Source organism: Lynx rufus, unplaced genomic scaffold, assembly GCF_022079265.1.
Source record: "Lynx rufus isolate CCGP_SWC_20201006 ecotype Redwood Valley unplaced genomic scaffold, mLynRuf1.p SCAF_5, whole genome shotgun sequence".
NCBI classification, from domain to species: domain Eukaryota; kingdom Metazoa; phylum Chordata; class Mammalia; order Carnivora; family Felidae; genus Lynx; species Lynx rufus.
Window position 1 is genome coordinate 132,841,145 of NW_025814867.1, and position 27,072 is coordinate 132,868,216.

General features: G+C 38.5%; 1 protein-coding gene across 1 annotated transcript in view; it reads left to right on the top strand.

Moving 5' to 3' along the window:
• CXADR (CXADR Ig-like cell adhesion molecule) overlaps nt 1-27,072 on the top strand; it is a 56,556-nt gene that overhangs the window by 19,675 nt on the left and 9,809 nt on the right. The window contains exons 2-7 of the mRNA XM_047100097.1: nt 4,575-4,741; nt 8,819-9,023; nt 15,369-15,524; nt 16,894-17,016; nt 17,549-17,687; nt 19,192-19,375. Coding sequence (XP_046956053.1) covers nt 4,575-4,741; nt 8,819-9,023; nt 15,369-15,524; nt 16,894-17,016; nt 17,549-17,687; nt 19,192-19,375 — 974 coding nt within the window. The remainder of the gene's footprint in view (nt 1-4,574; nt 4,742-8,818; nt 9,024-15,368; nt 15,525-16,893; nt 17,017-17,548; nt 17,688-19,191; nt 19,376-27,072) is intronic.

A 27,072-nucleotide genomic window follows, 5' to 3' on the forward strand; every position in this document is an offset into this window, starting at 1 on the left:
AATTTGCTGCATAAATAGAATTGGGCAGCACATATTAGGAAAGAATCCCCGGAGACACGGCATGGGACCAAGTGTCTGCCTTTTGTCTTGTATTAATTTGTGACTGTTGCATACTTCAACACTTGAAAAACTATGCCTCTGTGCAAAGAGGACCCTTCAATGTTGCTAGGAAACCCAATAACTGTTTTGTACAATCTTGAGATTTTAATTCATTTCTAGTGCAACACATTGAAGAGCAGTTGAATGCTTTAAGCATTTTTTTTGGAAAAAAATACTGAAAGCCATTTAAAGAGCTGTTTAAAAAAGTTTTTTAGCAGCATACACATTAAGAGAATGTCAGTGTAAAGCAGAAATGGGCAATCACCCTTCTTAAAATCTCAGTTTTGAAACAATAACTGCTGCTAAGAGTTTGGTATATATCTTTCCAGATCATTTTAATACATATGTAACTGTTTCCTGAGGTAGTCTTTTAAGATAAAAATAATTTTTATGTGTCAAACAAGAGAATGAAAGATACTGTCATGAAAAACTAAGTTGCATTTTATTCTAATGACTGTGCAATAGAAGTACAGAGTATGGTTAGGAGGACTTGAACATTATACACATTTAGATGTTTGATGTCATTGAACTTTGTTACTTTTTTTTTTAAGTTTACTTTTGAGAGAGAGCTTGAGTGAGTGTGGGAGGGACAGAGAGAGGGAGAGAGTAACTTTTTTTTTTATTTTTATAAAATAAAAACTCTAAAAGCACTGAATAACCTGAAAGTTTAATAATTAATAGCAAAACTTCACTCTCTTATGTATTGTTCCTTCCATATTTTTGGGCTATGTCTTGATTCATTTTGGAATGGAATTTTCATTCTGGAGTACACTTAGCTTGTTCTTATCTTAATACATAAAGTAATAATATCCAGACAAATTAAGTGCAGGTAACAAATTATAGTAGCTATGGAAAGAAGATCTTCAAGTAACAGGAACAATTTATGGGGGATTTAGTACTCTTTTTCAACCTTTATAAAATTGATCAAATTTATAATCCGTTCTTTTTCTACTAGCGTGCAAGGAACTACAACAGAAGATAGGGGTATCCACAATTTCTTTTAACTGTTTTGGAGCCTAATGATTTAAATTGGGACATGAGTTTTTAGATTTCACTTAATACAACGTATTATGGGAAGAAGATAAGCTCATCAACATCTAGAGCATATGACAAAAACCGTGGAGGCTATCTAAATCAACTTTGCAAGAAAGCTTATAAAGGAAAAAAACCCTTGCATAGTATGTGCTAAGTGCCAGTTGGATAATAAAGAGAGCAGAAAGTAAAGTACTGTGAATATGCATACAAAGACAGAAAGAAAAATCAGTGTAGGTTGAAGGTAGGAGAATGAATGTCTTAGTGAATGAGGTAGGAATGGAACTGAGTTTATTGGAAAAGGTAAACTGTGTATATTCAGAGGACTGAATATTAATTCAAGAGAAGCACTTGAGATTATACATGCAAAAATCAAATAATTTTAAATAGAATGTGGGCACAAAATGGAGATTGAAATAGTAATGGGTCTTTTTTAGGATATTGAATAAAATAGTCCATTTGGGTTGAATCAGTGAGTTGGATGCTGTGTAACAAACCAACCCAAACTCTAAAGTCTTAAAACAAAAACTGTGTGCGAGTTCACGATCCTGGGGGTCGTCATTTTAGGCTGTGCTGAGATAGGGAGTTCTAGGCTCACTCATAGGGCTGCAGACAACTGGTCTAGGTTGGGGCTGGGTTTTCTGGGTGTCTGCATGTTGAGTGGTTGCAGCTGTTGGTTGAAACCTCAGTTCTCTCCTGTGTGGTTTGGTCACTTAGTGGCAGGGGTCTGAGGGCAAGAGTGGGAGCAACAGGATCTTTTGAGACTTTGCCTTGGAACTCACACAGCAGCACTCTTTTGGTCAGAGTTAGGCCAGCCTCTGACTTAAGGGAGGGTAGAGTACATGTCCAGTTTTAATATGCTTTTTGAGGAGTGCACTTAAATGTGATTAAAAGCTTAGGATGATGCTCGAATATAAATAGCTTGTGTGTTATCTTGCTTTTCTTTCATTCTCAATCTATTAGCTTTAACTTTATTAGCATTTTATTATAAGTGACAGATATGCATTAACCTTCTTTGAGGGATAATGGAAAGGATTTTGGGATGGCTAATAATTTAATTCTATATTTTGGCTTGGTCTGTTGGAATTTATTATTTGAAAAACAACATCAAAATCATCATTATGGAGAATTAGGACTCACATTTACTTACTTTTTTTTTTTTTTTTTAAAGTAGGCTCCATGCCCAGCATGGAGCCCAGTGCTGGGCTTGAACTCATGACCCTGAGATCAAGACCTGAGTTGAGATCAAGAGTTGGATGCTTAACTGACTGAACTACCCAGCCACCCCTATTCTTAATTTTGCTCTAAAATGTTAATATGTTGGTCACAGCAGGGGAAAGAAAGGACAGAGAGGCAGGTCTCATGTACCATACATAATCTTAGTGCTTAGGACCTCTTCCAGATCATCACTGAGCCCTGAAAGTCAGTGTTAGGTTATGGAGAGGACCAAATGTTATGATCATTTGAAACTCTGGTTCTGTATATGTTGATACTTGAAGTTTATATGCAAGAAAATGTTGGGTTATCAAAAGGAAAACAGATGTGACAAACTAGTGCTGTGCAAACTTTTATAGTGTAGGTAGTTTAAAAAAATAAGTTCTGTGTGATAGTTTATTTACATACTAAATTTGCATTTCATATCATATTGTTGGCTTTTTCAGACTTTGATCTTCTAAGACCTACCTAGTGAACAAACCTATTTTTATATGTGAGTTGATATGAACAAAATTGCTTTCCTCTTGACAAACAAAATGTGAATTTATTAAACTCAGTGTTTTTTTCTCTGATATTTATCAAGAAACTACCATTTTGTTTGTAGTTTACTTTTAACTTTTTTTTTTTTTTTTTTTGGCATGTAAGTGGTACGAGTTTTGCAGCAAAGAGGAGACTTTTTGTTCTGTTCTTACAAAGATATGGTGGGTTTAGGGGGTGCCTGGGTGGCTCAGTCGGTTAAGTGTCTGTCTTCAGCTCAGGTCATGATCTCAAGTTTCCTGAGTTCGAGCTCTGCATCAGGCTCCCACAGAACCTGCTTCAGATCCTCTGTCCCCATCTCTCTCTGCCTCTCCCCTGCTTCTGCACCTCTCTCTCTCAAAAATAAATAAACATTAAAAAAAAAAAAATCAGTGGGTTTAGGCCATTTCTTTTTTTTTTTTTTTTTTTAATTTTTTTTTTCAACGTTTATTTATTTTTGGAACAGAGAGAGACAGAGCATGAACGGGGGAGGGGCAGAGAGAGAGGGAGACACAGAATCGGAAACAGGCTCCAGGCTCTGAGCCATCAGCCCAGAGCCCGACGCGGGGCTCAAACTCACGGACCGCGAGATCGTGACCTGGCTGAAGTCGGACGCTTAACCGACTGCGCCACCCAGGCACCCTAGGCCATTTCTTTTTAACAAACTCAGAAGAGTTTTGGAATTTTTATTTGGGGTTTAGGACATCTTATTTTGGTTTTTACATACTTTTCAAATATTGCCATTAATGGTTATTAATTCTCTGTGACCTAAGTGGAAGTTTCATAGAATACAAATTCCAGAATAAGTTATGGAATTTTAAGATATCTTTTTAACAATAATAAGTATGACAGATATTTTTCAGAAGAGAAATAGGAAGAGAGAAACAGTAAGAAAAGTCTTCCAGAAAATATTAAGGCCAAATATTTGGTAAATTAAAAAATACATAATTTTTTTTAAGTTTATTTATTTTGAGAGACAGAGAGTGGGGGAAGGGCAGAGAGAGAGAGGGAGAGAATCCCAGGCAGACTGTCAGTACGGAGCCCAACATGGGTCTTGATCTCACAAACCGTGAGATCATGACCTGAGCTGAAACCAAGAGTTGGATGCTTAACCAACTGAGCCAAATAAATAAATATTTATTTATTTCTTTTGTGTAAGCTCTGTGCCCATTGTGGGGCTTGAACTCATAACCAGAGATTAAGAGCGCATGTTCTACTGACTGAGCCAGCCAGGCACCCCTAATTTAATAAAAATTTAGAATTGAAGAAGCCTTGGTGGAAAACATGTCAGAATTCATCAGCATGTGCCCCAGCAGCAAGAGTTCCCAGTGTGTCTGTGGCACTGTGACAAGTTTGAATTAATGTAGCCTGAGCTGGTATGATGTCATTGACCTTTTAGAGACTGTAGTTAAGTTTACTTTTAAAACATCTACTTGGATATAGAATACCCTCTACCAATAGAAACTTGTATTGCACATAATGTTGGGAGATTCACAGTGCCCTTAAAGGAAATTGTATCAAACGAGATGTTATTAATATTGGCATTCCATTTCTTTCTACAAGGCACAAGCTAAAAACTGGGCACCACTGTGTTTGGACCTCCTCACTCTGGTCCCAAATCACAGCCTGTTCTCTTGAACAGCTGGGGTATGCTGAGCATGCTACCAGCCTAACAGCAGATGCTTAGTCCATGTGCATGTTTCTTTCTCCAGATTTCACCAGAAGTTTAAGTATCACTACTCCTGATCAGATGATTGAAAAGGCCAAAGGGGAAACTGCTTATTTGCCCTGCAAATTTACCCTTAGTCCAGAAGACCAGGGACCACTGGACATCGAGTGGCTGTTATCACCGGCTGATAATCAGAAGGTGGATCAAGTGGTAAGTTTGCTAAGTGCTTGCTCACCCACCAGAAGTCTAGAACTTGTCTTAAGTGTCCATCACTATGCCGATCACATGGACGGGGGTGGGGATGGGGGAGCTATGAGGAAAGCCCAGACTTCTCTCTCTTGTGATATGGGGGAGGAAAGCAGTCACTCTGGCAGAAAGTGAGGACATGTGTAATGGAGTGAAATGGATAACAAGTGGCCTAAGCTTTCTTAGAGAAAGCTTTAAGGAAGAAGAGGAACTTAGGAATGTTCTGAAATCTGGAGTTCGAAGTGTGAGCCACAGCATGGTGGGAGGAGGAGCGTATGGAGCAGGCATGATGCATGGCAGGAATATGCATAATGTGCCAGGGGACCACGAGGAAACTCGACTTTGTGAAGAATTGGATGGAATTCAGTTTTTTGTTTTTGTTCTTTTTAGAATTCAGTGTTGTTATTGTTGTTTTAATGTTTATTTTTTTGAGAGAGAGAGACAGAGCACAAGCAGGGGAGGGGCAGAGAGAGGGAGGCACAGAATATGAAGCAGGCTCCAGGCTCTGAGCTATCAGCACAGAGCCCGATGTGCAGCTTGAACTCACAGACTGTGAGATCATGACCTGAGCCAAAGGCAGACCCTCAACTGACTGAGCCGCCAGGCACCCCTGGAATTCAGTTTTTAACACAAGGATTCTCTTACCTGTGTAAGGGTCACCATGTGTAACAATGTAATGTAGGTACATATTATGACAGAGGCTGTTTTCTTTATTCTTCAAGTTAAATATCCTGTGTAATGAATTCTTAGAAAGCAAAGCCTTCATACCAGAAAAATTTATAAAATATCTAATTTTACATTAAAAAAATTAAATAGCAAAATATTGTTATAGAATTTTTTCTTTAAAAAAAATTTTTTTTAAAGTTTATTTTTGAGAGGGAGAAAGAGGAGACAAAGCGCAAGCGGGGGAGGGGCAGAGAGAGAGGGAGACACAGAATCTGAAGCAGGCACCAGGCTCTGAGCTGTGAGCACAGAGCTGGATGTGGGGCTCCAACTCATGGACTGCAAGATCCTGAGCTGAAGTCGGATACTTAATTAACTGAGCCACCCAGGCTCCCCTATAGAAGTTTTGTCTGATTATAAAGTATTAAGAGCCTAATGTAGAAAACCTAGAAATCCAGAAGTGGCACAAAGGAGGGAAATTGCCCAATAATCTAATTTCCAAATACATATATCACACTTTGCCTTTTAATGGTACCAAAGTATTTCACCTAACTTAGGATGTTGCCTATTAGCTTTGTCTGACACATTTAATTTTATTTATTCTCTTAATTTTGTTTAAAGATTTTATTATTTTTTAAAAGTAATCTCTACCCCCAGCATGGGATTTAAACTCACAACCCCAAGATCAAGAGTTGTACACTCTACTGGGCAAGCCAGCCAGGCTCCCACTGACACATTTAATTCTTAAAAATAACGTTTTATTAGAACAGGGAGAGAAAAATAAATGTAAATATTTAGAGGAATATAGTAACATACATTTGGAAGAGAAAATTTATTTTTATTTATGGTCCATCTAAAAGAAGGGGTTATTAAGCCATTTAACGACTGTATCAGTGCAGTGAAATACTTACTGTTTTTGGCAATTTCACGCAGGTTTCCCATGATGTATTTCTGAAGGAAAAAAATGAACGTCTTTCCCAGGTTGTGAATGACTAGGGCCACCCCCTCCAAGCACATACTTCTGCCCTGATTCTGCTACCGCAACTTCCTTCTATCTCCCTAAGCAAAATAGAGCCTAACTCATTTTGTCTGCTCAGCCCAGAAATCCTGCACCTCCCTGTCTTGCTCTGCTGTCCCTTGTCTCTCCTTCCATGTCAGTGCCAGCACCCCGAACACAGGCTTCTTTCTACCTGAGGTTCTGTGTACTCCTCACACCCTAGCCAGTGCAGAGGCCATTTCCCCTTAGAGCCCATGACTGCTCCCCCAGTTCACATGAATGAATGGAAAGCATGGGTCTTCAGTGCTTCTGGCTTAGGACTCAGGTGTTAAGCTGTGTGACAAGGTACATCTAGAGACCAGGAAGCACAGTATTTTGTGAAAGGAGGACCCAAAGTCTTCTGTGCTGAGTGGGAGGCACAGCTTTGTCACCTACAGACTTCTGAGACAAGTATGAGACTAGAAACTGGGTTTAAGTGTCCATTTCTGGGTTTAGAAACCTGGCCTCTAACCTAAAACACAGTAAAATCAAACCAAAAGATAGGTAAAAGGGACAGGAAAAGATTGATGCAAAAGAGGATGCTGATAGAGAATTTCAGTTACATTATATGTTAGCTGAGCCATTATTTACTTCAGTTAAATTAGTAGTCACTATGGTGGGGGACTGGACTGGAGAAGTTACCATCCTTGTTTCTTGTATGATTTTAGTCTGCAAACAGTTACCATGTCCTGTGCACTTACTGTGTGCTGGGCAGTGTTGTATATACTTCAATTACATATACTTATTTAAGCCTTAAAACAACACCCTAAATGAGAATCATTATACATGTGAAGAAGAGGAAATGGATGTCCAGAAATTTGAAGGAACATGCCCAGGGGCACACAGCTAGCAACAGAGCTGTTGGGGTTTGAACTCAGGTCTCTCTCACTCCCCTCTTGCGCTTTATTCTCCTTTGCACTATCCTGTACTGCCTCCCACATTTCATAAGCCTCTGTCCTCATGTGTGAAATAGGAACAAATACACATACCTCTCAGGATTGTGATAAGAATTCACTGAAATACTATATGCATAAGGATTTTGTAAGCTTAAAATGACACAACAAAGTTAATAAAGTCAGTACCAAGTCAAATGGATCTGATTTGCATCTTAGCCGTGTGACTTTGCAACAATTGATCTCTAAGAGCCACTGCTTTCCTCAGCTTCAAGGTTAAATGTGGACAGTGGCACCACCCTGGCAGAGTTGTGAAGAGGAATCAAAATTGCCTGGCAAATGTTAGTTTTTCATTTGATAACCACCACTTGTAATATTGTTTTCATGGGAAAATACTAAGAGAGTTTACAAAATAACTAACGGTGAGGACACCTTGTCAGATGCTCCTTAAAGGCCTATTAAGGTGTGTTTGTAACAAAATACGAGGGATTGAGTGGAGTAGATTGAATAAAGGAGTCAGTGAAATGCAGAGGAAGATAGCACAGCCTCATGAGTTTACAGTGTTGCTATTGACAAGTCAGTGTGAAAAGTAGATGCAGCAAGGACAGTGATGGTTTGTGTTTATAGAGTAAGTCAGCTGTGGACCTTTCAGTTGTTGCTTTTACTTACTTAACAAACTGATACTGAGTGCTTCCTAGATGCAGACATTTAATATATAAGTTAAAACATCTAGTGGGTAAGGTAGTGGGCTTAGCATGGCTGTTGCACAGGGGAGGTGATAATACAGAAAAGAATCCAAATCCCTGCCATCAAGAAATTCCTACAGATGACACTATTTCTGATTATACTGCCCATAGTTAACATCTCAGATAAAAGTTACCTGCTGGATATGGACTATAGTCATGTTCTCTGATTATTATTTGAGTTTGATGCCAAAGTGTGTGACCATATTCAAGGATCAGTTGCTTTCTGTTTTCTTTTCTTTTTTAAGGTTTTTAAAAAATTTTTAACGTAAATTTATTTTTGAGAGACAGAGTGTGAGCTGGAGAGATAGGGAGAGAGAGGGAGACACTGAATTCGAAGCAGGTTCCAGGCTCTGAGCTGTCAGCACAGAGCCCAACGTGGGGCTCGAACTCAGATGGTGAGATCATGACCTGAGTCAAAGTTGGACGTTTAACTGTTCTAAGTGATCTCTACACCCACCATGGGGCTCGAACTTCCAACCCGGAGATCAAAAGTCACATGCTCCACTGACTGAGCCAGCCAGGCACCCCATGATCTGTTTTTTAAATCTGTGATTTGAGTAATTGTAGGTTTCCTGATAATACTGTGCTTTTATTTTTATTTTTTTTGATCTACAGAAAGTACCGTGGCATATCCAGAACTCCTGTAATGAGACAGAGGGTTGGTTTGCTTGTTTATTTTTCCTCCTGTCTTATTTTCTTTCAGATTATTTTATATTCTGGAGACAAAATTTATGATGACTACTATCAAGATCTGAAAGGACGAGTGCATTTTACAAGTAATGATCTCAAATCTGGCGATGCATCAATAAATGTAACAAATTTACAGTTGTCAGATATTGGCACATATCAGTGCAAAGTGAAAAAAGCTCCTGGTGTTGGAAATAAGAAGATTCAGCTGACAGTTCTTGGTAAGTTATTTGTTTTAAATGGTACTTGTTAAGAGGGTAGTACAACATGGTTCTGTAGGAGCATTTGAAGGAATTCGAATCTCCTCAGATAACATAGAACATAAAGCTAACATACTTTATTGGATTAAAAAAAATAAGAGTGACTAGCTTCTTTGTGAAATTCATAAAAGAGTTTAAAGGTAAATGAAGGAGTTTTGTGATATGAAAAAAGAACCCTAAGCCAGGCATTAGGAGATGAGGGATTTTTTTTGTTGTTTTTTTGTTTTGTTTTGTTTTGTTTTTGTATTCTCAGATTTGCCTTGAGACTGAAATGGAATCTCTTCATTTCCTGGGCCTCAGCCTACCTTTTTGAAACAAAAGAATTTAATTATCCTTAAATCTCTATCCTTTTCCATTCAGTTCAGAAGTGTTTGTTATGGACACTTTAAGCTTTTTTCAAACTACATAACTCAATAAGTGAGATTTCTACGATGAATGGTTGGAGTATTTAGAACAGAGAAGTGAAATATAGTAGAAGGTTGGGATAAGGTCCTTACACATCAGATAATCACTTAACCTCCCTGAGGATCACTGATTTTCATCCTTAAAGTAAAGGGATTAGATAGGTGATCACTAGGTTGTCTTGTTGTCTCCATGACAGTTAAGGAGATAAGTAAACTTTCAGAGACTGCAATGTTTATTCTTCTCCAGATTCTGTGGTTGTGCACAAATACCCCTAATTCCTTCCAATCGAGAAACTGAAAGGTTATTGTTCGTAAATACACTTCTAAAATACCGCAGTAGACTTTACACAAAAGTATAACTGCTACTACATAGAAAACCACAACTGTCTAGCTCTGTTTTATGACAGGAAATTCCCTTTCTTTGTGACCTAAGGTCTCCTGGTTTGGGTTACATTTGGAGACCCACTTTGTGTCGGAATTTTGGATTGCTAGAACTGCCTAGCACACCCCTAGAAATAACTGATCAAGCCAGTTCTCTCCCACATCCTCATTCCTTTTGTTTTAGAGAACTGATCAATGTGGGGAGGATGGAAAATTGATGTATTGGATTCCAGACTCATTTAGAACATCCCTCTTTTCTAAAGAATGAGTATCAGAGCAAGTAGAGACTAGGAACAAGAATGTGGGTTTTTGTGCACTCCAGTGGCAAATTCAGGGGTGTTTTGGTTGGTATGGCAGTCTTCCACTTGAGTAGCACACCAAGGCCCTGGTAAAAGGCACTTCATCCTAAATGGCACTAGTTCAAAATGTTTCCTATGGTAATGTTGGAAATTCTAGCTTTCTGTGTCTACATTTAATAAACATGGAGTTACCTTTCTTTTTCATAAATGTGAAAGCGGGTAAAAGTTTAATAATTTGTCCGAACTTTTATCCCAGCTATAGGTATATTTAGGATTATAACTCTGATTGTGTATCTTCTTTTAACAATGCTCTCCAGAAAGCATTGTGTTAAGACATATATGGAATTTTAACTGGTCCGTGATGTACCAGTCAGACTGTACTTGTTATTGGAATTATTTGTTGTGGACCCTGAGGTGGGCAGGTACACTGGGAAGAATTTGTTGGCACACATTTCCAGAAGCAGTGTGAATAAGCACAGTGTGTGTGAGTGTGTGTATGTTCCCATCGGACCAAGTTCTGGATTGAATTTGCAGTTCCTGACTAAGGAATCATTACAGCAAAAGGCAGCTCATGTCCTAGAAGGAACCTGGGTCAGTAATAATGGTTGGCACATGATGTGGCTAAGCACATTGGTGACAGCAGCCATGACTGCCATGCAGGAACCTCACAAGCCAGCATCTCACACCTCAAGATGGGTAAGTGAGAAGCATTGACACAGTAACTGTCTTTGTTAGCTCTGGAGGGGATCACCTTGGCCAGGCAAGCTGTGAATCCAAACCAGAGAGGGAGAGATGGGTTAAGTGGAAGAGAAGAGGAGAAAGGGAAGTGATTGCTGAAGGGCAATGGGGATGACTGTGATTTGAGAGGCTGTGTCAGAGCTGGAGGAGAATTTCTTGTAACTTTCTCTTCCATCTTTTCAGATGAGTCATGGCTGCTGCTGGGAGAAACTATCAGAATTTTGAAAGTGGGGGGGTGAGGGTGATGCCTGGCTGACTCAGTCAGAAGAGCATGTGGCTCTTGATCCTTGGGCTGATGAGTTTGAGCCCCATGTTGGGTGTAGAGATTAAATAAATAAACTTAAAAAAAAAAAAAGAGTTGGATGGAAGCTTATCTGTTAGCTTTTCCTGAAAGATCTGTTTGTATAGTCTGGAAGAAAGATAAAACAAAGAGGCCTCTAGGGACCAGATTGAGTGTTAGTCCAGTGGAGCTCAGTTCACTTGAAGGCTTGACTGTATAATACCTTGATTTTCTTGTGGGAATCTGGAGGTGATGCCATCATGGTGTTCACAGAATAACGAGAGTTTATCTCTTGAGCCCTATGTGTGAACATGGACAGGGATGACTGTTAGTTGCCTAGGTGTGAGGGGTGATGTGTTACTATAGCTTGCCCCATTGTCAGAGCCTGCCCAGCTCTTTCAGATATGCCAAAATTCCTGTGGATGTAGCTCAGTAACAAAGAGAATTGATGGAGGGTTAGTATGGTGGTCAGATATCACTACCACCTTCTGATAGGACCTCTGATAGGGCATATTATTGAGACCCTTTGGTATAAACAGACTGGGTTGTCTTGAAGAGTAGAGTAACAGTCATCCCCTGTATGTGTATAGTGTACCAGCATGTGGAGTAGCTCACTGGCCTTGAGGGGCCTGAGGGATTTGCAATCCATTGGTAAGGAGTGTGGCATTTGTTTTCCATTTTTTGCTTTGAAATGATTTTAGTTTTATAGAAAAGTTTCTCCAATAAGAAAATGGATTAAGTTTAAAAAATCTGTAATTAAAATATATATATATATATACACACACACACACACACATACATACATATATGTATGTATGTATGTGTATGTATCATGGGACCATTTTTGAGACTATGCAAATATCTTGTTTCTCCTCAGATTTTTGCCCATTGATTTCTATGTGTGACTTCACCTGGACTCGGCATTTTTGTTGTTGTTACATAAAGTAATCCATTTGTTATAGGCTAGCGGTGTTTCAAATGGTGAAACTGATCTACTGGTCTTTTTATCTTTCTTTTCTATAGTGTTTATTTTTGAGAGAGCAAGTGAGCAGGGGAGTTGCAGAGAGGGAGGGAAAGAGAATCCCAAGCAGGCTTCATGCTGTCAGTGCAGACTCTGACATGGGGCTTGAACTCATGAACCATGAGATTATGACCTAAACCAAAATCAAGACTCTGACACTCAACTGACTGAGCCACCCAGGCACCCCTGGTCTCCTAGTCTTTGAAGTCCTTTAGTCTTGTGATGGCAAACTTTACTGTGATGGCAGAAGTGGTGTTGTAGGTCCAGTAATCACTGGCTACCATTTCCATGTGGGAGCCACAGTACCTTGTCCTCACAGCTCTTCCTTTCATCTTGATTTTGCCACAGTGTGCTTAGTGTGCTGGCTTATTTCTCATATTTACCAATAGTTCCGACCTTCTTGTGTTTAGCCATGTTACTGCAAACTAGATCTAAGCCCAGGAAGCCTGGTATTTTGAACCAAGCAAAAATAGCTTTCCTGGATGAATGATGTGATGATAAATTATACCCTGTCCCATATAGGAATTTCGAGTGTTCTTCCTATAGACTGATGTAGGCCACTAGCATGGAGGGGTGATGATGCAGGACATATGGAGTACAGCACTAGTAGACCTTGAGACACTGCCCAAGTGCAAGGTGATAGACATGCACCTTTACTTGAGAAGGACTGTTGGCTATGCTAATAATCATGGAGGCAAATGTTCTGGGGACATTGGCCAGGTGTCCTGGAACTCCAGGCCAAAGAAACATTAGAAGACAAGACTTTTCTGTGTTCCTTTGTGGTTTCTTTATCTTTCTTTCAGGATAGCCAAGTGCCATGGATTAAGAGTTTTCTTCCCTGTGGTATGATGGTTGGGGTTAGCATGTAAAAGACTTGGCACTTTCTCTTCCCAATGGAAAGCAGGCGGACCACTCCAGAGTGACACCCAGAAGCCAGTGTTGGTGAAGTCTTATTCTGATATAGAGTATGGATCTCAAGCTCTGTGGCAGCCACTTTAAGTAACTGCCCGTTATTGGATATGTTGGTTTATGGGAAAGAGATATTTTCAGGAGAAAAGATGAAGATTAGGGTTAGAATACTTGGTACCAATAGATATTTGATGTAGAAAGGATTGCTTTAATATCTCACTTACTGCTAGTTTATGTAATAAAAGGTTTATTTGGTAGTTTGAAGAAATGGAGAATAAAGCTCATTTCAGTGGAGATTCACAGGATGAAATGATTTGCATTAGACTGAATTGAAAGTCTAATTGATGTAGTAGTCCCCAGAGCGACTGACCAATCTGAAAAAGAAACAAATTTTCTTAGGAAAATCATCAGTGCATTTAAATAAATGCATGTGTTGATCCTTATTAAAAAGTACAGTCAGTAAGAGATGGCGTGGAGAAATAAAATCAAATTTAAGGATTATCAAGAAATATGTGAAGTGAAATCATGATTGACAACCTTAAAGATGCCCCCCAACAATTCTGTTGGCCAACTTTGGAAAACCATTTGCCCATTTTTTATTGAGTTAAACATGCATTTACCATGTATGACCCAGAAATTACCAAGAAAAAAGAAAACATGTATCGATATTTATGTACTATTCAAGCAGCATTTGTAATAGCACAAAACTGTAAAATCCATTTACATTTTGATAGTAGTGAAAGAATAAATGCCCATTCAGGACTGAAAGAATAAAAATGAGCTCAGGCTAAAAAAGAAAAACACAGTCGTGCTACTTATCAGGCTGGGAAGACGGATGCTGATAAAAGCCAGCTGCAGAATTCATAGGGAACACAGTTTCCAAAGTTGTGGGGCAGGAGTAAACTGGAGACCACTGTGGCCTCCCCCGTGATGCCCCCACTTTGCACTACTCCTCTTTTCCTGGGGCACTCCATTGCTAAATGGCCCTCATCTCCAGTTTAATCCCTGCTTCTCCTAATCCTCCCTCAGAAACATCATCTGATTTAGAACAGGTACACGCTTCTCTCAGACCGTCCTCAGAATCTTTCATAATCCCTCCTCTCTTGCCCAGTGACATGCTATGGCTCCTTATAGTGCCTTCCTTATGGGTCACTCACCCTGATGGTGGCAGACTACACACGTCTCCTGTTCCGTTTAGCTGATTGAGTTTTAGCACTGGCCCTAAAACTGGAAACAGTGTTCATTAGAAGCTGAATGGATAAGCAAATTTATGTTATAGTCCATCAAAAGATAAAGCTCAGCATTGAAAAAGAATGAACTACTGATATACGCAACTGCATGGGTCAGTCTCAAAAGCCTTACGGTGAGTAAAAGGAACAAGACAAAAGGTAAATGTGTATTATTCCATTTATATGACTCTGTAAGAAGTGGAATGAATCTATAGTATGATAGAAATCTGATCAGTGGCTGCTTGGGGTGTGGCATGAGATCTCAACATGAGGGAACTTGCTTGGAAAAGGATTGGACCCGTTCTTAATGGTGGTGCTTATACATTCATTAAACCTGATCATCCCACAAGATTCAATTGTGTTGATTTTATTTTATGTACATTGTGCCATAATAAAAGTTCAACAGAAGAGTATGAAATCCAACGTGTTAATCCAGTGTTTGGAGTGAGTTGAAAGTAATGGGTTTAGCAGCTGCTTAAACGGTTACCTAGAGAGACTTGGAATATAACCTCAGGTTTACCTTTTTATAACACTGCAGTCTGGATAGTTTGGGGTTAATGTAAATGCAGTGTTAATTGGTCCTGGCTTTGGTAAACATATGTATCCCTATTATCAGCATTGTTTATTATAAATCCGTCGATTGGTGAGGTAGCAGCACTGAGAGATATGACGTGGTGGATGCTGCCAGAGGGCTAACTACCTGTCACACAGTTCAGAAGAATAGGTAAGGAGTGGAGGGAGGCAGAAGCTTCCTTGAGTCTGAAGTGGGTACTGTTCGCACCGTCCTTTCTTTTTTCAGATGTGCCCTTTGGAAACGGGGGTGCACAGAGCTACCACCCGGGATGCCTGAGCTCATTCTTGCCTACTTTGTTTTGGATAAAGCTGAGTAAACTGGTGTTGATAACCTATTACAGTCTTTCAGTCCCATCAACTCTGGACTCAGGACCACATGATTATGAGTCTGTGGTTATGCGACACGCTGTGTGTTTAATCCTTGTAAACATAAATTCTGTTCTCTTACATGAAGTTACATTTCTTTTCTCAGTTAAGCCTTCAGGTACAAGATGTTATGTTGATGGATCAGAAGAAATTGGAAGTGACTTTAAACTAAAATGTGAACCAAAAGAAGGTTCACTTCCATTACAATACCAATGGCAAAAATTGTCCAACTCACAGAAACTGCCCGCCTCATTGTTAGCAGGTACTGGTGATTTTGCAGTTGTACTATGTGCCTTTGATTTGTACTTAAGTCTGGTTAGGGGTGTGTGTGTATGTATACATATTTTCAAATTCCCAAATACCTTCCCTTTTCTGGATTCCATGAGAATTATTCAGTGTTTTATAATGACAACTTAGTGTCATATAATGTTAATGAAAATATTTTTATAGTGATTTCACTGCTTAGGATATTATAATATTTTGTTTCATACACACACACACATATTAATGTTTATTTATTTTGAGAGAGAGAGAGAGAGAGAGAAAACGAGCCAGGGAAAGGGCAGAGAGGGAGACAGTGGGAGAGAGGGAGAGAATCCCAAGCAGGATCCACACTGTCAGTGCAGAGCCCTACACGGGGCTCGATCCCATGAACTATGAGATCATGACCTGAACCAAAATCAAGAGTTGGATGCTTAACCAACTTGAACTCAGCACCCTGAGATCAAGAGTTGCATGCTCTGCCAGCTGAGTCCAGCAGATGCCCCAATATTTTTTATAATTGTTGTGGCTCTGCCTCAGCTGAGACCTTACCTGGCTAAGGCAGTTGTGGTTACTGTCACTGGTGATACAAATGAACTGGAGGGACAATTACAGTTGGTCCTTGAACAACACAGGTTTGAACTGTGCGGGTCCATTTGTATGTGGATTTTTTACAGTAGAATACTGTAAATGTATTTTCCTTATGATTTTCTTAGTAACATATTCTTTTTAGCTTATTTATTGTAAGAATATGGTATATAATACACATAACCTAGAAAACATGTGTTAATCGACTGTTTGTTACTGCAAGGCTTCCAGAATCAAGAGTAGGCTAATTATAGTTACATTTTGGAGGAGTCAAAAGTTATACCCTGTTCTTCAACTGTGCAGTGGATCAGAATGCTTAACCCCCACCCCCTTGTCCAAGAGTCAACTGTGTTTGCATTCTGGAGACCTGCAGATGTCTCCCTGGCAATTTATTCTGTTTCCAGGTTTAGCTTGTCTCACTTTTTTTAATTTTTATTTAAAAAAAAAATTTTTTTTAATGTTTATTTATTTTTGAGACAGAGCATGAACCGGGGAGGGTCAGAGAGAGAGGGAGACACAGAATCTGAAACAGGTTCCAAGCTCTGAGCTGTCAGCACAGAGCCCGACGTGGGGCTCGAACTCACGGACTGCGAGATCATGACCTGAGCCGAAGTCGGACGCTTAACCAACTGAGCCACCCAGGCGCCCCTCAGCTTGTCTCACTTTTACCTGGGTTGTCAAGCTTCATAAGGGCTTGCCTTTACTAAAAATTTAGGAATACAGTATTGTAAAAGTGGGTTTTGCCACACACACACACACACACACCCTTTTTTTCCTCCTAGAAATGACTTCACCTGTTATATCTGTAAAAAATGCCACCACTGAGTACTCTGGGACATACAGCTGTACGGTCACAAACAGAGTAGGCTCTGATCAGTGCCTGCTGCGCCTGGATGTCGTTCCTCGTAAGTACCTTCTTTCTGTCTGTTGTGATGATGTTTGTTTCCATGGGCTTTATACAGCTTCCTTTGGTTCAGTCAGCAAGTGTGTATTAACGGCAAGGGGATGCCAACTTTTAGCAAAGCACCCTGTGGCTCAGTGATTAGCTATTCTAAGTCATGGAAAGGAAAAAAAATACAATATTAATAAGATCTTCATTACTGTAATGACATTAAGAAGCTAAGAGTTGTCAAATCAACTCTCGGACCATGTTTCGCCATTATAAACACAAGCTATTTAGAATATTCTTATATGCCTGCCAAGATAGCTGTGAATATTAAAATCTTTTAGTTTCATAATTTTTATGCTTGAAATAGATTATACATTTCAGAAAAAAGTTCTTTCAGTGGATTTTCCCACTGGACCAAAAACTAATTAATTTGTCTCTTAAAGTTAATATATGCTATGAACTCTGTCAGTGTGTATCCTTACCTTCAACATGACTAGATATAGGTTTTTGTTACTATTAATTATTTTCTTATTAACATCTTGTTCCAGCTTCAAACAGAGCTGGGACAATTGCAGGAGCTGTTGTAGGGATTTTGCTTGCTCTCGTGCTCATTGGCTTTATCGTCTTTTGCTGTCGTAAAAAGCGCAGAGAAGAAAAATATGAAAAGGAAGTTCATCATGATATCAGGTAATTAAGTGACATAAGACTTCAGTGATATAAACTAAATTGATTTGGTTTCCAAAGCATGAGTTCTCTTAACCATCTGAAGCATTTACCACTTTAAGAACTGGGTAAAAGCTGTAGCTCTTCCCCTCAATGCATTTGAAGGCTTTTACTTTCAATTTCGAGGGTGCAGAATCCACCAACCTCCATTGTGCCCTGCCTTCTGCCCCAATATTGAATCCTATCATAAGGGCCTCTGCAAAATACTTATCTCTAGACTGCCTGCCTTCTCCCAGTAAGTGCAGGCATGAAATTTTTTAAAAAAAAAAAGAGGGGCGCCTGGGTGGCTCAGTCGGTTAAGCATCCGACTTCGGCTCAGGTCATGATCTCGCGGTCCGTGAGTTTGAGTCCTACATTGGGCTCTGTACTGACAGCTCAGAGCCTGGAACGTGCGTCAGATTCTGTGTCTCCCTCTCTCTGCTTGCCCTCTATCTCTCTCTGTCTCTCAAAAATAAATTAAAAAAAAAAAAAAAAAGCAGATAGTAAGGTTTGAAAAGAAAGACCTGATAGTATCAAGTGACATAGGTAGTTTATAGTACTGTTGATAATGTGATATTATTTTATTTTTTAACATTCTAAGCCAGTAGATCTTAACTAGAAGTGCATATTGTGTTATAGAACTTTTTTAAAAAATGAGAATATGACCTAAATAACATCCAGGAAATAAATTGACATTTTGATAGGTCTAGCATGGGGTCTGGGCACTTGAATTCTTCTTTTTCTTTTTTTCTTTTTCTTCCTTTCCCCCCTCCCTCCCTGACTTCCTTCCTTTCTGTCTTTCTTTCTGTCTTTGCATCCACACCCAGCTTGATCCCACAACCATGAGATCATGACCTGAGCTGAAATCAAGAGTCTGATGCTTAACCAACCGAGCCACCCAGGTGCCCTTGGGCACTTGTATTTTTAAACTGCACCAGAGGTACTCATATATATTCTTTGTCAGTGTTTGGTGTGAAAATTCTTATGCCTAAATGCTCAGCTTTTGCAAATTTAAATCTGCTAAATTTTCAGCTAAGGTCTTAGATAAGTAACTCTCATAACAAAAAGGTTTTTCTTTCTTTCTTTCCTTCTTTCCTTTTTTTTTCAGTGGAAATACATCTGTGAGTGTTAGTGCTTTATCAACTACAATGTGTTGCCTGACTCTAACTAGACTATCTTAATCAGTGATAGTAGAGTATGAAGATATTTGAGGTTTGTTTCTTATAAGATAACATTATAGAAACATACATTTTTGTAAAAATTACATTTTTGTGTGGAGATATACACTCTGTAAATGATAGATTTTGGACAAATACACAGTTCATGACATTGTACCTTACTGTGCTTGCTTTATTTGTGTCACACACAGTTTTATATACCTGGTACTTAGAGGATCTTTTCTCACTCCTGTCCATTTTTCACAGCTTATATAACTGTAGGTTTTTAGAAACTTGTTCTTTGACCTTGTGTTGGGATCTTTGCTTTCTAGGGAAGACGTGCCTCCTCCAAAGAGCCGCACATCCACTGCCAGGAGCTACATCGGCAGCAATCACTCGTCCCTGGGATCCATGTCTCCTTCCAACATGGAAGGATATTCCAAGACTCAGTATAACCAAGTACCAAGTGAAGACTTTGAACGCACTCCTCAGAGTCCGACTCTCCCACCTGCCAAGGTAGCGGCCCCTAATCTAAGTAGGATGGGAGCGGTGCCTGTGATGATTCCAGCACAGAGCAAGGATGGGTCTATAGTATAGAGCCTCTGTGCTTTCATCCAGGCTTTCCATCTCTCTTTCCTTCTCTTCAGATAGGGAAGCCAGTTCCGTTTTAAATTCTGCTACCAGCCTCAAAATAGATCAAAAAGAAGTTAACTGGAAACTGAGAGTTATACTTTAAAAAGTTTTGTTTGGGGAAAAAAATAATAATAAAAGTTATGTTTGGTTATTGAAATAGTAAAGACATTGAAGTCACTAAAGACATTCACCATCTGAAAAAAATTTCCTTTAGGAGATTGATTTGATAAGATTTCTAAATATTAATACTTAAAATATAGCACTTTGAATATGAAATCATAGGTGAAGAAATTGGTGAACTTACATGCACTCTGAGTTGATACTTGAATCATCTGAAAGTGGTACTTACTTTTTTCTACCATTATTTTTAGATTGCTTTTCTCAATTTGTGATCAGATAGTTCCCTCCAAGTTGATAAAGAAACATTCATGGCAAAAATATTTATGATACATTTATGTTTGTTCTTTTTATAGCTTCTTAGAAAAGTCATTTAAATATGAGTTTGAAATCCTTCTAATAACATAGAAAACAGTACAGTATTCTAGAAATTGCTACTTTTACTTCAGAATCATTCATAAACCTTGTCTATGAAATGATTTCTTAACTATTTAGTTGATAGACTGCTATAGGCAACAGGGACGCAGTAAGCTCTTTTATATGCTAAAATAATGGAGCATCTCTCTGATTTGTTTAGAAAATTTGCTGTCAGCTACATACAGCAATGACACTAGTTAGGGGTGCAATAGTGAGTATGGGTTTTGTTGAGGAGTAATCCGAGGGCCTTGAGGCCTATGATGGTCTTCAGAACAATGACCAGCCAGAAACAGGATGGAATATTTTGCAGTTCCAACTAAATACTAGCCCCGGACAAGATATTTTTCTAACAAAAATTATGGCTCATGTATTAACAGTTTGAAATTCCCTAATTATGGGTTCCAAATTTAAAAGCATTTTTTTACCTGGTTGGTTCAGTGTGGTTGTTTTTGGCGGGGGCGTGGGGGGTGAGCTTTGTGGTTGGTATTGCATATTACGTGTTCTAGAAACATGTAATCCTAAATTTACCTACTTGAATTTAGTCCCCGGAGGATATTTTCTTTCTAGACTCAGAAGATGAAATAATTTTAAGCTAGTAAGTGTCCTCCATCAATTCTGTATTTCAGACTTGGGAGGGTGCATAGCTGCTCTTGTGTGGCCAACATGTCTGTGTAGTTGCAGAAAATGAAGGTGAGCTTTGAAAAGAATGAGGCTTAGTTTTGTGAAAGTGATTTATTCTTAATAAAAAGCAAGAAATGAAAGGAAAAGGAGTAAAAGGTATACTCTTAACTGCCAAATGTGTTAAATACTGTGGTAGTAGAAGAAAGTGAATTTCTTGTATTTCCCTTAAGATTGTGAGGGAGTGTGGATATAGTCAAATGAGCCAACAGTTTTCTTTTATAGTAAATAAGGTTTGCAATAAATATTTCACTAGCTCTAAAACCTTTTCCCTAGATTTTGGTAGGGAGTTGGTTTCTGTAGATCTCTTTGGGTGCTGTGGTGGTAAATGCTACATTATAAATTAATGTTGGTATGAATTTGAGATTAGGCAGAATACGGTGTATACTTTATAATTAATGGTGAACTTAAGCTGAATGTCTGTGTAATGGATTAGTGTATAGTTTTATATATTTGGAAGCATTTTTTTTTAGGTAGGTTTTTAACCCTACATAATATTGCTTTTATACTTGTGTTAACATTTTCATCTGTGCCTTTGGGTAATTTAATTTTTATTATGAATTTCTGGTGCCTATGAGCTAGCTATCACCTGAAAGGTGCTTAGAGGTGAAGGTACTGTTCCTAAAAAACACATCACTGTGACACGTTTCTCTTTTCATACTTTGAATCTTGCCTCCTCTTCTCTATTCTTTTTGGGTGCAGCTTAACTGTGTTATTCATAAAGATTTTAAAACTTCAACACCCCCAACACTCTTTGTGTTTATGGTTTTATAACAGTAGCTATTTTTGAATGCCAGATGTCTGGCCTGTTTTATATGATAAAACTTATAAGATAGTATAAGAATAAATAACAGATCACAAAGTTCAATTAATAAAAAAAAAAAAATCTGGTCCTTCCTGTTACCAGTTTTCATACAGTGTCAGTCAGTCTAAGTAGGAATTACCATAATAGGTGGACATGTAAGACTTTCTAGTGTAGGATTTGGTTATAAGTAAAGTCCATACCACCTACAACCTGAGAATGGAGCTTGTAAAAACATCAGTTGCGTGACCTGAAAATGAAAAGACTTGCCGGGTGTGATTAAATTTCAAGGACAGAATTCAGTTTGAGACTTAGTTCTCCAGCTGCTCTCATTGTAAATTTCAGTCTAATCCAAAAGTTGGATGGCACTGATAACTTCCCAGATAACTCTCAGTGATAATTCAGTTGAACTAGAGATCGGGTATTTGTTCTTTACTATTGGTAATCACCAAGCAGTTCAGCCAAAAACTGTAATTCGTGCGTTTCCATCAGAAAGCCAGTGTCCGTCAAGATGGGCACTGCATCTGTGAAGACAAACAGGTTGATTCTACTGTACCCTTGAAAGACTGGACACCATCTTTTTCAGTTTCATTTGAATCATTTGAAAAGAAACAAAAGTGTAGAGTATGAGTTCTGTGCTTTAAATATGTAGTTTACTGGTTTTCTTTTTCTTTTTGGCAATCTTAGCAGTATTCCCGTTAGAGAACCCCCACAATTTCTTACTGAAGACACTGACCAGTTATTCCAGGCGAATAACTTCCTTTAAATTTGGGCTATCTACCATGGAGTTGTTACAATGGAAACAGAGCCTGAGTATGTCTGGGGGGGTTAAATGAAGAAATGCAGTTAGATTATGGATATGAAGAAATAGTTGACTTTTGTTAAAAATAATTTTTAAGATTGAGTTCTGGAAGTTTGGAGCAAGTGAAGGGGCAAGTAAACGTGATTAAATATAAAAAGAACTTGCTGCATGAAGTTGGATATCAAATTCTATAATGTATGACTTCTTAAAATAACTGTTTTGTCTTTTTGTGTGCGTGTGGCATGTAAATTTGAAGTTCTATGAATGTTTAAAGTTTTTTTTTCTAATCTCTTCAATTTCCACAGTGTTTAGGGCTGTCAGATGCCTTATTCCAGTGTGAACAGAAAAAAAAAAAATTTATGTGGTTAATGCTTTGATGTAAGGAGTAGCTGTAGAAAATGTTGGCACAATTTTAACTTTTTAGTGGCTTGTGACATTATATATATATATATGTACATATATCTTTATAATAGCCATGTGTTTAGTAGTATAAATGTTCTGGGCAAGTTTTAATATTTCAAATGCCTTTAGACTTGGAATAGAGGCAACACATTCTGCAGTTGGATTTTTTTATTCATTTGCCTGTTTTGACACTAAAAAAGGTCTATAACTGAGCACAAATTCTACAGTGTTACAGAAGCAGGGAAAAATAATAAATTTGTGAATTGTGGTTCTGTTTATCTTATAGATATCAGCAAATATTTTGCTTCATCTAATCTCATATTAAAGTTACTAAAATTATTATTTAAAATTATTTAAAATCAAGTTTAAAAAATACCTTATTTTGTAATTTTAAAAGTGTGATGATGTCCGTTGGATTTGGCTTTGGTCACGAACACCAAAAGCTCCAATCAGAGAACTCTGTTTTCTGCTAATTTATTCAATGGGAAGTGTTAAGAGAACCACAATTTATTCACTTACTCTCATTCCTAACTGTGAACTTTTGTGATAAATACACCTGTACTACTGATAAAAAATATTTTGACACTTCACATATGCAAGTAGAGAATTGATAAGTGTCAGTTTCAAAAGTGATTTTGTATTTAAAGTTTCTGGCTTAAGTATCCAATGGTGCAGATTTTGAAATTTGTAAGAACAAAATTTGTTTTTAAAAAAACAAAAACTTGCTCTAGTTTTGTGACCTTGTGTACTTTTGAAATAAAATGAAGAAAGCAGTTTTCTGCCTCGTGTGGCTTCATTGTGCCTCTTGAGAAATGTCTACTTTATAAAACCTCAATAATGCTATTCCTCAGAGTTTCCTTTTCTCCTCCCCTCCTTGCATCCTTTTGAACAGAATAAAGATCAGACTGTCACACTTCATGAAAACATGTCAAACATACTTCTCTTTCCCCACTCTGTGCATTTACATGACAGCATATAGCATAATGTAATATTTGGGGTTGAAGCCTCCACAGAGTTTGTGATCAGTTCACAGTTTGGAGCATGAACTCAAATTTGAGTACTCCAAGAGTAGCATTAAGTACATACACAGCTAGTTATGGTTCATTGATTCTAAACAGTGACTACAGGAAACAGAATGAGGTAGTAATACCTCTGTAAGAAGACACTTAGGAATGTTTTGTTTAGTGCAGGGTTTTTCGATCTTCCCACTTGTAGCATTTGGACTGGATGATCCTTTGTTGGGAGGAACAGTCTGTGCGCTGTAGTATGTCGAGCAGCATCCCTGGCCTCTACCCACTAGACGCCAGTCGCATTCTTTCTTCTGTCCCGAGATGTGATAGTCAAAAATGTCTCCAAACTTTGCCACATATCCACTGGGATGGGGGGCAAAATTGGTTTAGTTGAGAACCACTGGTTTATATTAATGTGAAATTGTCTGCTCCTAGATTAAAAGATTAAAAGATAAAGATAAAAAGATTATAAAATAGGCCTTGTAGTCAGACATAAACTTCTGCTCATTACTATATGCTTTACTTAGCTTCAGTTTCCCGCTGTTTAAAATGGGGATACAAATCCGTCACAGGGGATGTTGGATGGTTCTAAAGAGAGAACTGATAGAATAATGAAAATTCTTTGCATTTGTCCCTCATAGCTGGGATGCTGATAGGGATTCACAGATTTTCAAAGAATCAAGATTTCAATAAAATATGCTAAGTGAAACTACTGAGTATAATTTAATGCCTTTAATTTAGTCCATACTTTAATCTTTTAAAAAATTTTTTAATGTTTTTATTTTTGAGAGAAAGAGACCCAGAACAAGTGGGGGAGGGGCAGAGAGAGAGAGAGAGAGAGAGGGAGACACAGAATCTGAAGCAGACTCCAGTGCCTCTCTGAGCTGTCAGCACAGAGCCCGATACAGGGCTTGAACTCATGAACTGTGAGATCATGACCTGAGCCAAAGTTGGATGCTCAACCGACTGAGCCACCCAGGCACCCCTCATATTTTAATTAGCCAGATCACATTTCTGGCTAATTAAATACCAAATGGCAAAACTGATGAAATTCTTGAAATTTGAGATAAAATTGAATATAATTTTTTTAAGTTTATTTATTTTGAGAGAGAGAGAGAGAGAGCGAGTGCGTGTTGTGCACAAGCAGAGAAAAGGCAGAGCAGGTGAAGAGAGAATTCCAAGTAGGGTTTCACTCACGGCATGGAGCCCAACTCTGGACTCATGAACTGTGAGATTATGACCTGAGCCAGGATTAAGAGTTGGACGCTTTACTGACTGAGCCACCCACGCCCCTAAAGTAACTTGTTTTTAAGTAAAAACGGTCTACTTTTAAGTCTAAGGCATAATCAAATGTAATTTTCTAAATGCAGTAAAGGTAACAAAAGATGAAAAAGCCAGTCCTAGGAACTGAAGCTCAGTTTTTCTTGCCATTTCTGAAATCAAAATCAAATGTGAATGTGTTGTTACTTAAATGATTTTTCTAGATTTGATAACCATGGTGGGGGAGGGGGTGGAGGGGGAAGCGCTGTTGCCCTGAAGTGTAATTGCAGGAAAAAAAATTTCTAGAGTTAATCGAAGGACCAAGAAATAAATTTCAGGACAAATCCATGGTTAGTTTGCTTCTCATTTCACCGCTGAGCTGTGAAAATTCTAACTCTAATGGGGGAATGAGAAAGGTGGGAGAAGATGTAGGAAATTAGAGGTAAAAACCAATGTCAGTCCCCAACAAAGTACCAGAAGCCGTCATGATCTTGACTATCTTCCCCTACTACCTTGTCCCTTAATCCACTAAGTAAATCTTAGTGGATTGGTTGTCTTCAAATGTAAATATGGTCCAATTAAAAACCAGGTCATCTTAACCTAATGTAGAAGATCTTGCAAGGTCCATTCCATTTCCCTACGGTTTGTTACCTCCATAGCTGCAGATGCACCTTCACGCAGTAGACACGCTCAGTAGCTGAGGGGCCTTGGTTTTGGACCTTTGTGGGTATGCGATTTCTTCAACCAGAGAACAACCCTCGTTTACCTGTCCTGCTAGTGTCAACTGAGTCATTTTTCCTGATATGTACCCCTGTTCCTTACTTATAAGTTGGGGGTGCATCTGAGCTCTCAACACTGCCAGCACAGGTCTTTGAGGGCACAAAGTCTTTTCCATTCCGTTTGTTGAACATGCTTAATATGCCCTTTTTCAAGTTTGAAGCTGATTTGCTCACCTCATCATACTCAGTGCCTAACTCTGACTTGCATACTAGTAAATGCTGAGTGAATTTTTAGAAAGGAAACTACGTAAACACTAGGGGCAAGTTTGCATTGACTTGGTATGTGTCCTGTGTTCTGCAAGACAACTGCCCTGATCTCTTCCAAAAAGACTGTATCCGGAGAAAAAGTGTGAGTATGTGTGGTGAGAGGAAAAAGTGTGACATTGCTTAAAAAGTTAACTTGGACAAATACAGAATGGGGTGACCTGATTGAATAGGAGCAAACACTAAAACAAACCTAATTATTATAAAAACCCGGAGAAGTGGAGAAGCATTTTAGAAGTAAACCTGTAAAACCTTCCTCAGATTCTGAATAGTCTGGAGTCAAGTTAGTGACTGTTTTCTCTCCAGGGTTATTTTGGTAATAAATGAAATTCCTTGCAGATGACTGGTTTCCAGGCCAAGTCATTAATGGTAGTATGTTTTTTTCTCGGGCTTTACAAACTTCCAGAAATATTTGAGTACACCTTTAGAGAAGCCAAGAAACTTACGTACTTAAATATCATTGCCTAATTGTGATATACTAATTTATCTTGGTTTCAGAATTCAGGGCAATCTACTTAGATGGCTGGAACACCATTTCTTAGAAGATTTTAATTTCAAACAAACATAGAATGTCAATTGTTTTCAAGTCTTTTTAAATGATTAGTTTTCTGAAATGACTAGTCATTTATAACTAATTTCTATGTATAATTGTATTAGTTTGTTAGGGCTGCCATAACAAAGTGCCACAAACTGGGTGGGTTAGACAAATTTATTGTCTCCCATCCTGGAGGCTAGAAGTATGAGATATAGGTGTTGGCAAAATCGGTCCCTTCAGATTGCTGTCAGGGGAGGATCTGCCCAGGCCGCTCTCCTTGACTTGTAGGTGGCTGTTCCTCTATGGGTATCTGTTTCTGTGTCCTAACTTTCCTTTTTTTTATAAGGATACCAGTCACGCTGAATTAAGACCCACACTGATGACCTAATTTTAACAAACTGTAACTTCAAGGACCCTATTTCCAAATAGGGTCACATCCTGAGGTACTGGGGATTAGGACTACTACCTAGGAGTTTTGAGGCACACAGTTCAACCCATGTCAGTAATGATGACT